At 40.6% G+C, this 12,108-nt stretch overlaps 2 protein-coding genes across 3 annotated transcripts in view; one reads left to right on the forward strand and one right to left on the reverse strand.

Annotated features, from left to right (window-relative positions):
* ginm1 (glycoprotein integral membrane 1) overlaps positions 1–5,423 on the reverse strand; it is a 9,747-nt gene extending 4,324 nt beyond the window's left edge. Inside the window, exons 1-6 of one of the 2 annotated variants that reach the window (XM_032542466.1) lie at positions 5,210–5,423; positions 4,983–5,054; positions 4,777–4,876; positions 3,012–3,163; positions 1,361–1,520; positions 923–1,152 (exon numbers count right to left, since the gene is read on the reverse strand). In XM_032542466.1, coding sequence (XP_032398357.1) covers positions 923–1,152; positions 1,361–1,520; positions 3,012–3,163; positions 4,777–4,876; positions 4,983–5,054; positions 5,210–5,299 — 804 coding nt within the window. In that variant the 5' untranslated portion in view covers positions 5,300–5,423. Of the gene's footprint in view, positions 1–922; positions 1,153–1,360; positions 1,521–3,011; positions 3,167–4,776; positions 4,877–4,982; positions 5,055–5,209 lie in introns of both variants that reach the window. The other variant, XM_032542465.1, reaches the window with a different exon arrangement.
* Positions 5,300–12,108, forward strand: part of ppil4 (peptidylprolyl isomerase (cyclophilin)-like 4) — an 11,202-nt gene continuing 4,393 nt past the window's right edge. The window contains exons 1-9 of the mRNA XM_032542456.1: positions 5,300–5,511; positions 5,857–5,924; positions 6,582–6,646; positions 6,741–6,858; positions 8,268–8,410; positions 8,889–8,985; positions 9,203–9,319; positions 9,411–9,535; positions 10,903–10,969. Of these exons, the coding sequence (XP_032398347.1) occupies positions 5,442–5,511; positions 5,857–5,924; positions 6,582–6,646; positions 6,741–6,858; positions 8,268–8,410; positions 8,889–8,985; positions 9,203–9,319; positions 9,411–9,535; positions 10,903–10,969 (870 nt within the window). The 5' untranslated portion in view covers positions 5,300–5,441. The remainder of the gene's footprint in view (positions 5,512–5,856; positions 5,925–6,581; positions 6,647–6,740; positions 6,859–8,267; positions 8,411–8,888; positions 8,986–9,202; positions 9,320–9,410; positions 9,536–10,902; positions 10,970–12,108) is intronic.

Here is a 12,108-nt window from a genome sequence, read left to right on the forward strand (position 1 = left end):
CCCATTTGCAGAGATTTACATTGAGTACATTTACATTCACATCAGTATTCCACTATTATTGTGAATTGTTTTTTGAAGATTATTTTTGGGGTATTTTAGGCCTTTAATGACAGGACAGCTGAAGAAGTTAAAGGGGAGAAAGAGCCCACTAGATGACGCTCTCTGTTCAGCAGGCAGCAGCAGCAGAGATGGCTAAACCGACTGTCCATCTCCGGGGCTGTTAACGCGTCTCTGCAAAAAAATGGAAGGACCAGACAACGAAGTTTGCTTGCTAATTTCACCCGACACTGGTTACAGATAACGTTATAATGAGCCAAAGAAGAGGTCATTCATCTGGCGGAAACGGCTCCTACACTGAAATAATAATGTGTAAAGTAAACATTAAGTTCAATTTGACTAATTTAGTGATCGGTCTGTGTCATGTTGTCATAAGTCAACCTGGAAGAAAAAGCATTGTGCGTTGGCAGAGCGCCATCTACTGTTTTGGGGGGGGGGGTGGAGGTGGAGTTACTCCTGTCACTCTCCCCATTCTTCCCCACTTGCGATATATATTTTTTTCTACTATGGCCACGCCATAGCATTCACACACTAATATTGGCCAGGCGTCCATGTTTACATGTGCAGGTCCTATCCCCTGACCAATCCCCTCACACTAACCTTAATCACTCAAGGTCAATGCCTAACCCCAACCAATCGAGCTGCTATTGAAGGGCGGGTCTTAGCGTGGCCATAGTGGCTCCTCGCTCATGTACACGGGGAGAACTCGCATAGCCCGGTTATTCACTTGACCCCGGTTACTGCTGTGCATGTAAAGTACATCCCTTTCAATAAACGGACTTTCCATCCAATGTTTTCAAGAGAAAACCACACCTACCACTGACACCTGTGAGGCAGTACTAGGTTAGCACGAGACAGGGCTTACAGAGTACGACGATAACAATTCTTTGGGCGGAGTTTCCATCTGAATCTGATCCGGCTGGCTCGGCTCTTGGACGTCAAACTCATCATCGTATCTGACGTCATACAGCAGGTCGGGGTCCATACGAAGTGGAGTCTCTGGGAGCTTTCCCGGCGCTGCGATCTCCTCCTGGGTGGTCTCTGTGTGCTTCAGGGGGTACTGGCTAGTGGTCTGGGAGATCAGCTGTTCTTCGTCTGATTAAAAATTAAAAATAAATTTTAAAAAAAAGTAAGAAAGTTAAGAATAATAATATTGTACTGTATACTTTGTTAATCCCGCAAGGGGAAATTGCATTGTTTTCACAAATACTTAGTACTTTTAGGTGTGAAAAGGCCCTAAACTGGACTGCTAAACAGTATCTGCATGATAAATAAAAATAAGGAAGGTCAGAGGTTTTCATACCTTTTCTAGGGTTTGGTGGGTCAGTGACCACCACATCGTTCTCCCTGGGAACCCTGAAGATCTCGCTGTGTCCGATGGGGTAGATGTTGGTAAACTGAGCCAGCTTCTGGAAATCTGGACTCATCAGTATTTTCACCTCACACATGTCAGGCTGCTGGACCTAAATGATACAAACCCCAAATACTGCTATTCCAAATCACATTTTAAACAGGGTATGCCTAAAGTCATATAATAGATAATAGAACACATCATATAATAATACAATTTCACATTGTAATATTTTTATTTTTAATCTTTTGCATGTTTGTGTGCTGCTGCCTGTGTGTGCGCCTACGTTCGCGCTGATTGTGAGTCATTGGTGCCTTTTAATAAAGCGCTGCACAAAATAACAATGAAATGCTGCGTTATTGACTTGAGACCAGGTTTTTATTGGTCAATAACACGATCACTTCCCGCTGCCTCAAGATAGCAATACTCCCAGAATGCACCTGAACTAGAGCCCAACCGATAAAGGATTTTTAAGGCCAATACCGATACAAATATTTGGTTATTTAAAAATCTGATAATCCGATATATCGGCCGATATACAGAAACACATAACAGAACATGAACAGATTTCCCTAACGTTAGTTATTTGTAGTTTTTTATGGGTTCTCACTAAAAAAATATGTTAATGATTTGTAGAGCTCCCTCTGGTGGACAAACTATGCAACGCCAACACTCATAACGTGGTTGACAGTCTATTTTTTTTTTTTATATTCATTGATGATGATTCATCTTTGAATTTTTTTTTTATATTGGTCATTATTAATGCCGATACTGACAGTTTGGGAAATGCCTAATATCAGCCGGCCAATATATTTGTCGGGCTCTAACCTGAACACACCTCCCTTTAACACGCCCATGGGCGCAGGTGCATTTGCTATTTAAACAACGTGTGCGCTGGACGGTCTTAAAATAGCAAAGACACTTGTGTCGGGCTTTGCGCCTCGCTGCGCCGGGTGCAAGAGAGGGCACTTGGTGCATTTTTAGAAGCTTCCAGCATCTGTTTTACATTATAATCCTATGGAGTAAACCATGTTTGTGTTTTTTTAAACGCCAGCGGTGACTTTCTTCTTGCAGCTTGGAGCGTTTTTTTGAAGCTGAAAAAAGTTAAACTTTTCTAAGAAGAAAAAAAGAAAAAAACACCCTACGTCAAGCACTTTTTGACAGCCGACCAATGACAAGCGGAGTAGCCAGACCTGTTGTTTCTATAACAACAAGAAGAAAATAGAGTCTGAGCACAGAGAGTTATAAGATATGACCGGGTGCTCCCTGTACAGGGATCTCTTTTATCTAACGTTAGCACCACTACACATAGCGCTCTAGCTAGGATACTGTAGCAGTAGCTGTTGCTATAGCAAGAAAAGACATTCGCTGCTGCTTTTTTTTGGAATCAACGCTGCCAGCTTTTTCCTTTCACTACATAAGGGCCCTAGTCAACTTTATCTTGTCAAAAAAGACGCCAAGTGTGGACAAAGCCTATTACTGTATTTGATAAGTTCCGATCATACATTATATGATTGGTAAGGTTGTAAGTTTTGAGGGTAATAGAACAAACGAGGTTCTGTTGGTATATTCTCTCCAATTATCATGGCCACGAGATATTTACCTGTTTGCCCTCCATCTCTATTACTTCACTGAACACCTGCAGAGCCACCACCTCCTCTGAGTCGCTGTACAGCCGGTTCTGGCTCACCATCACCCGGGTGACAGTGGACACCAAGTCCCCAGATTCAAACTCGCTGCTGCCATTGATGCCGTCTACTGGAAATTGAATACACATTTGAAGATATGTAAATTAAATACATTTGACAATTTGAAGATATCCATATTTTCAGACTCCCTATACAGATTTAAGCAGGTTTCACCAAGGCAAACAAATGTAACATGTCTTAAACTTTTTAAAGACCATAATAAAGGAATTGTAAGATCATAATTACAACATCAACTCAGGCCCTAAATTCTGATGTTTCAGCATCGCTAACCTTGCACTTCCCCACGGCTGAAGAATAAAATCTGTTTTATGTCCGTGGGTACAATCTGAAAGAGACTCGCGTCAATAACACCAAAGCTGACTGGCTGCAATGTAGGCTGCATGTTGGTCTCATTTGTAGTCTTAAGAATTATATTTGGACTAGGGAAAGAAAGAACCACAACGCAAAGATGAGGATTGCAACTTGTTGGAAACCACCCCTCGCCCTGTCTATCCACGCATCGACCAGTGTGTACCTGGATGTACTGATTTCAGCTTCCTGGTATCTCCACTACCTCTGTGACAGTAAACTGAATATCATTGACTTGTGGACAAAACAAGACATTTGAGGATGTTGCGTTGGGCTTTGGGAAACACAGAATGGCATTTTTTCACTATTTTATGACATTTTAGAGACCAGACAGCCAATCAACTGATCAAGAAAACATTCAACAGATCAATCAACAATGAAAATAATCTTAGGCCTTAAGGCATATGACTGGTTATTGTTGATTTTATTAAGGTATGCCAAATTGTAAATATATGGGTGATTATTAGTCAGACTATATATTTAATATTATTTTGATTGCCAGTTGTTGGCACTTGACCATATACAATACACGTTAAAAATGACAAGGGGGGGGGTAGAGATAGAAAATGTGTTTTAAGATGATGTTGTGTAGTTCATAGGCTGTGTATTAAATATTACATCACCTTGGTCACATCACATGTCTGTAATACAGTGCTGCTAAAGTATAGGAACCCCTGCTGAAGTTGACTAAAAAGAAGAATACAAAAATCATCTTTTGGAAATGAATGCCTTAATTAAAAAACAAGGAAAAAATAAATAAATGTGCCTCCTTAAAATACAGGGGCCATAAGTATACACCCCCTATGTTAAATTCCCATAGAGGCAGGCAGACTTTTATTTAAAGGCCAGTTATTTCATAGATCAGGATACTATTCATCCTGATAAAGTTCCCTTGGCCTTTGGAATTAAAATAGCCCCCACATCATCACATACCCTTCACCATACCTAGAGATTGGCATGGTTTTATTTCAGTTACCTAATAGCTGGTTTGATTTGCATTGAGAGATGATTTCATGGAAAGTTCCCCATGCCTAGGTCTAGGTATGGTGAAGGGTATGTGATGATGTAGGGGGGGGGCTATTTTAATTCCAAAGGCCATACGATGTCACGATGTGATTTGACGTTTTTAAACAAGAATAATTCATTATAGATAGATAGATAGATAAATAGATAGATGGCCTTTATTAATAGACTCACGATCCATTAAAAAAACAGCAACAACAACAAAAATAGAATATATTTTATTCAGGATACGACTGGTACTTTCTTCTGGTTAGTCTTATTATCGTGCTTAGGTTAAGAAAAACTCACAGAGAAGCGCTTGGCAGTTGAACCTGGTGACCCCCGACAGCTCTACTGGGATATCATTGACCAGCACCTGCTCCTCGCCCACCGATATGTTTAAATTGATCTGAAAGAAGAAATATCAATCACAACAAAAGGCTTGGCTGATTGGTCGCCCCGCCTTTGTAACGTTACTTTGGTGACGTAAAGTTACTATAAAACGTTAACGTTACCTGCAAGTTGTTGGAGTCCTGCAGCTGTGTGTCCGCCAGTGTCCCAGCCGTCACATTAATCAGGATGTTTTCCTATGGAGACCAATCATTAAAAACAAAAGAAAGCACAGACAGCCGTGAGGTTAACAACCCAATAATGTCTGCTAGTCAGGCTGATCGTTGAGCTAACGCTAAGCTAACATCAACATTATCAGTTGGCTCAATGTTTGCTGTTGCTGACATGTTACCGTGTTCAGTTGCCTAGGCGACGACTCTGTGCACGTAACTGAGGCAATAAGAAGAAATATAACATTAACTAACAGACCTGACGTTTCCATTTTGTATTCACTTCACCTGCTAGGTACAGCAAGAGAGCTAGGCTAAAACAAAAACATTAAGCAACACACGTCAACTGCGCACGCTCGCGGAATTTCCCGAATTTCCAAACACTCTTCTCGCGAGATCAGGAACGTCAGCAGCATGGCGGTGCTCCTTGAAACGACGTTGGGCGATGTCGTAATTGATTTGTTTACAGAAGAAAGGCCTAAAAGTGAGAAAATTAAGCCGTTTGCACTAAGCAGTAGCTCATTCCGCGAGCAACTGGTTGCTAGTTGAGTAACGTTAAGTTAGTGACCAGCTGAAGCATAGAATTAGTGGGTGCTAGCAGAGGCTGTTAGCTTGCTCCCGTCCTATTCATGTGTTTATTTAGCATAAATAGCACTATTAGCAAATAGATAACCGGGCAATAACAGCCCAGTTGGAATTAACCGGCACCCATTGGCATTAATGTATTTACGCTAAATAGACGCTTGTGTTATTAACGGTATGGTCGTGTTTGACTGTCGTTGTGTAGCTATGTCGGTTTCACCTCTTTGCCCTTTTTTTTCTTCTGCAGCTTGCCTCAACTTTCTGAAACTATGCAAGATAAAGTACTACAACTACTGCCTCATCCACAATGTGCAGGTGGGTACACTAAATGTAACAGAGCTATGAATCAATCTCAGCTGAACTCATTTGAACTTGCCTGAGGGGGGCGATATAACGTCAGTCCCAGACCGGCTGCTTTTTACTTTTAGTACTCTCGCGGGGTCCTTTAATACAGGACGTGCTGTTGCATGCAGTATGCTTACATTCGGGACATACTACTTCTGAAGAGGTGGAGAGGTGCCAGATCACCTCCTGGGCGCTGCCAAGGTGCTCTTGAGCAAGGTACCAAACCCCCAACTGCTCGGGGTGCCTGTCCAGCAGTCACAGCCCCCCCCACTCTGACATCTCTCCATTTGTGCATGTATAGGACCTGAGCATGTGTGTGTGTGTATATCATGCCTGTTTGTAGTGTGTACAAAAGTGTAATTTACCCCTTGGGGATCAATAAAGATTCCATTAAAGTATTATCTGTCGTTATAATGTAACAAATTCCCTAAATAAAATTATCGTAGTCCTTTGTCTAAATCTTTTTATGAACGGTCTAAATTTAGTACAAACACAAAGCACCAGGCAGACTTAAATAAGATGTGAAGTTTGTTTTCTGTTAATGTACCACCTCTGGGCTCTCCTAATTGATCTGTCCATCTTTGAAGTTGGACAGATGCAGTAACAGTGTGGTTGTCTCCTCTTCAGAGAGACTTCATTGTGCAGACTGGGGATCCCACTGGGACAGGGCGTGGTGGAGAATCTGTCTACAGGTCAGTCGTCTTCATCAACCTTTGTTGTTGGCTGTTTTTAGACACCTCAAGTTGAACACTGAGTCATGTTCTTGTGTGTGTTGTGTGTGTTTAGCAAACTCTATGGGGACCAGGCCCGCTTTTTTGATGCAGAGAAAACGCCACGTATCAAACACAGGAAGAAGGGGACAGTGTCCATGGTGAACAATGGAAATGATCAGCATGGTTCTCAGGTGAATAAGATGTACAGTCACACTGTCTTTTGGCCTGCAAGTTGCAAAAAGCTTCCAGAGCAGAAGGTACCTGATACTAGGTTTAATGATGGTTTCACTTGATCATCCAAGTTACAAATAACTTCCTAATTTATTATTTAAATTAGTTGAAGAACCCCATACTATAGGTTCATACAGAAATCATCATGTCTACTATAAAATATAATATTTTACATTACACTGGCCTTACCAATGTAGCTATTTTTGGTGGGACAAGCTCTGTAGATTGTTTTTGCTTATTTAGCAGTAGTCATATTAGATGTTGGCAATACGGACCAAAGAAATGTTTTTGATTGAATGGCTAAACACAATATGTATCTCTGTGTTTTCTACAAAGCGGGTTAGATGTCAAAGTCACATGGGAGATGTCTCAAGCACTTTTATTCAAAACCCACTATGATCAAGATAAATTTGTAAATGATGCCTGTACTACTAATCCAGATCACATGCCCTGGATATATTTCAGTTACCCAGCCTCACCTAACCTAACAACCGTGGTCATAAGCTGTGTCACGACGGTGGTTAACAACTAGTTCAATCAACCCAGTTAATTTCCTGGTTTCCCAATCCAGCGTTTACATAATAGAGGCGATGTTTGCACAGCGTGATCAATTGCAAACATCTGCCAGAGCTGCATATTTTACATAAGAAGAGCAAACTATAATTCTACATAAATATGAAGAATACAGACAGTATTACAGGCACAGTTGCTGCTTCCTAAATAAGGAAGGAAAGTTGGCAACAAAAGCAAACGCTGTTATGCGTAAATCACAGGGCTTATCAATATCACTTCCCCATCAGTCAGGCACAAGATCTGACCATAATTACACTTGTGCTTTCCATAAACTGTCATTCCTTCAGTCTATTGTTTCAGTTGCAACCATGACAGTGGTAAGCAATTGTGAGAGAAAATATAAAAACATAATTCAAACCGATGTGTGTCTCTCTCCCGCATTAAGGTGCCATCTTACTTACTCTTAGTACTGAACTTCAACTCATAGAACTGAAGTGAACATTACATCCCAAAAACACTGGTACAATTACAGGTTTTCCTGCTTAACAAAATATTCAGCTGTGCAAAAGCCAATTAAAACTGTAGGAAAATCGGGAGCTGTGTCTCCCTTCATGGTGCAGGAAGGCTTGTAAGCTAGTGGGGGCGGGGCTGCATGGAGAGTGTTAGAGGAGAGAGGCAAACCCCTGGCTTTACAGAAAAAGTGGGAGTAGCGTAATCTCAAATTATATTGCTATAAGCAGTATTGTCTCATCCCATATCTCATTAGAAAATGTATCGCTATACCTTTTTTGAAAAGTAGATATACTGACATGATATGTCTCACATGATGCACATAATCTGTTATTCTTTTCCTCAGTTCCTTATTACCATGGGTGAAAACTTGGACTACCTGAATGGAGTCCATACTGTGTTTGGGGAAGTGACGGAAGGCATGGACATCTTGGCCAAAATTAATGAGGCCTTTGTGGACAAAGACTTTGTCCCTTTTCAGGATATCAGGTGAACAAGATGTGTAATAGTACCAAGGTTATTATAGTTTAACATTTTTCATTAGTTTTAATTTTTATTTTGTTTTTGACTTTTTGTTTTTAAATTTAGTTTAGCTTTAATTAGTTTTTAAAGAGTGTTTGCTAGTTTAGTTTTTATCTTTTGAAAATGCTTGGTGTTAGTTTTCTTTGTTCTTTTTTTTACTATGGGTTATTTGTCAGGGCCGAGATTCAAAAAGGTCAGAAAAAGTTAAAAGTTTCCTAAAAGTTAAAAGTTTCCGAGAAGAACTCACACTCCTCATTACATCAGTCTACGTAGTTCACATTACATCGGTCTACATAGTTCTGCATGTGGTTGCGTGAACCAGACTGTGACCCATGTATTGTGACTTTGGGGAACAAATACACAAACTATTACAGTTCTCAGGTTAACGAAACTAACTGCCTATTTAGTAGTATAAACTCATGATAGGAGTGTCATTTTGCTGCAGGATAAACCACACAGTGATCCTAGAAGACCCTTTTGATGACCCTCCTGATTTGCCCGTGCCCGATCGATCACCTGAGCCCACCAAAGAGCAGCTGGATGTGAGTGCAGTGCCATTGGAACTCTGAAAGTTCTTACATGTTTTCCTTTAGACAAAAATGTAAAGCCAAAACTTTCTTGACTTAATAATCCAAAAGACAGATTTGAGGAACAAGTGAGCCATGTCCAGCAAACTTTATCTACAAAATAAACATTAGAGATATGTGAAAACAGCATATACTGCTAATAACTCCAGCTGTTTTTGCCACGTGTGTGTAGAGCGGCCGAATTGGAGCAGATGAAGTGATCGACGATGCGGATGGAAAAGAAGCCGAGGAGTTGGAGGAGAGGTTGAAGGAGAAAGAAGCCAAAACTCAGGCCATCCTGCTGGAGATGGTAAGAAGAAGAACATTTGCTCTCAGCCTTTTAACTGAAGATACCACAGATGCAGTCTGGGACATTTATACACTCTTCTGTCATCATAAAGGTGGGTGACCTCCCAGATGCAGATATGAGGCCACCAGAGAACGTGCTGTTTGTGTGTAAACTAAACCCAGTGACCACAGACGAGGACCTGGAAATCATCTTTTCTCGCTTTGGGACCATAAAAAGGTGATGCTAACTTTCAAGCTCATCACTTTGCAAGTTTGTATAAATGATTTGTACATGTGGAATAGGGATGTCACGATACCAAAAATCTAGAAGTCGGTACCGATACCACCAAAAATAGACAGTGTTACTCTTAAGGATTTTCTTTTGGTTTTTCTTCTTCATGTAATCTGAAGAAAACGTCCTCCTGACTCCCACAGCCGGCGTATGGTAACGTCTTTCATGAGTTCACCTGTCTTGAACAAACCCGCCATTTGACAAACAAAATGTGTCTTCTGGCTGTGGCAACAGCCATATGCCCAGAATCAAAAACCCCACACCTTTGGCGTACTGTGTGTGTGCGTCGCGTTAGGTCACGGCAGTTTCCTGCAGCGTCGCCATGACAACCAGCCACGCATGCCTTATGCATGGGGTACTAAATCTGCAATGGAAAGAGGACGGGGCACTGCGGTCGAGCCGAGTAGAGCGGGTACTAGCAGTTGGGTAATAGGGCTGCTCGATTATGCGGAAAAATAATAATCAGGATTATTTTGGTCAATATTGAAATCACAATTATTTAACACGATTACTCATTAACCTTTGGATGTAATGGATAGTGTCCAGGGTATAGTCTTTTAGTGTTCTTTATCTCACAGAAAGAGACTTTGGATCAGAACAAAATCTGTTTTACTGCTGAGTTGCTTCAGCTTTTACAGATATCACACATAACTTTACAAGCTGATGAACAATTCCAGATACATTATAACACAATATTGCATCACACGTCACATTTTCCCTCACCATGACCACTACGAGCCTACTGTCATTACTACCCATTGTGCTAAAATATGAACAATAATGTTACCCTCAGTGGGCTTATTTACGAGCTACCTAAGGAGAAATCTAACTTTTTGTGACATTATACAAATGTCTAATCTGTCATTTGATGCCTTTTGGAGATTTTTCCATCTTTTCTTGGCTTCTTTATGCGCATTAATACAAATTTTTACCTGGGGTGCCCAAACTTTTGAGTCCCACTGTATGTTTACAGGTGTGGTGATGTCCAATGTGCTGTAGGTTCCAAAAAAACCTTTTGTTCATGTGTGCCATAAATATTACACTTTGTGACAAACAAAAATTGAGACAAAAAATCGTGATATCAGTTCTAAGCTAAAAAATCGTGATTCATATTTCCCCCCGACTCATGCAGGCCTACCTGTAGGCGAATACTGCCCCGTCAGGTCCAGAAGAATTGCATCCCTACGGCACCGTCCTGTGTTTAGAATTTTGGAACCGACTTGGTACCGAAGTACCGGTCCTCGTGACATCCCTAATGTGGAAAATGAATGCGTGTGTATAAAACCTTTCTCATGTTACTCTGCTTTGTGTAGCTGTGAAATCATCAGAGACTGGAAAAGTGGAGATTCCCTCTGTTACGCTTTTATTGAGTTTGAAAAGGTGAGCATCTTATCTGTCTACTTAATTTACAATATCTAAGTAAACTGTGAATGTGCACTTGTGTTTACAAAGTATGTGCTTACAGTTTAAAGAAACAGTTACACATTAGGTAAATATGCTTATAAACTGAGTTCTTGAGTTTTGTTTTCCCAGCTGGCCAGGTTACAGAGACTTGTACCTGTACTAGCCAACTGTATGATGCCACTAGATTGATTTTGATCTCCTTATTTAACGCTCTAAAACAATGGAGTAAGTGCATTTCCTAAACTGTTGAATTACTAGAGTATGTACGATGAGTGTAACTTGACTAGACTAGACTGCCATGCGTATACTTACAGTACAGTATGTCACTGTGTCCTGTAGGGGAGTATTGAAACGCAAGAAGGATATGAATAATGGAAGTCCTAAACGCCATTGTTTGTTATTGTTGTGACCGGTTGATATTTATCACATGGGCTGCTGGTGATGTGAAAGTTATAAATATACCATACTATATTTACCGCAAACCTGGTACATTGTTGCCTAGCTGTCCATGTGGAATCAAAGTGTTAGAACTTGTGAACTTGGTCAGAGAGGTTGTACTTCTGGCCGTCTGTCCTCTGAACAGCTTTAACCCTGGAGTGTACAGTATATCAAAGCAGAGGGCCAAAGCAGCAGTAGTTTAATGAATGATGATGCTGGACATGGTGAAGTGCAATCAATTTTAAACCAATAGGGGGTGCTGGGCAGTTTGTTGTAGATAAAATGTGTTTTCACTCAGACTTCTACACATCTTTCACAGTGACATCCAGTAACATGTTAGTCATTTTATGAAATGGAATAAATTGTCCTTGTAAATGAGTCATTACGAATATGAAAGATAAGTGTCAGCCAGGTGTAATATGTAATATTTATTGCTCCTCATGGGGAAAGCCCATCAATTAACAACAGATTGGCATATTAACTAAGGTTAACTAAACATCCCTTTTTTTCAACACAAAACAGTGGACCTCTTGCATTATAGCAAGTTTATTGGTCAGCTAAATGTAATAAGTAATTGTGTAACCTCACATGTAGGATAATAAAGGCTCACAAAAAAATCCCCTTGTATTAACCCTCATGTTGTCCACGGTTCACATTTGACCCATTTTCAGTTTTTT

The sequence above is a fragment of the Etheostoma spectabile genome, chromosome 18 (assembly GCF_008692095.1).
Source record: "Etheostoma spectabile isolate EspeVRDwgs_2016 chromosome 18, UIUC_Espe_1.0, whole genome shotgun sequence".
In the NCBI taxonomy this organism is placed as follows: Eukaryota; Metazoa; Chordata; class Actinopteri; order Perciformes; family Percidae; genus Etheostoma; species Etheostoma spectabile.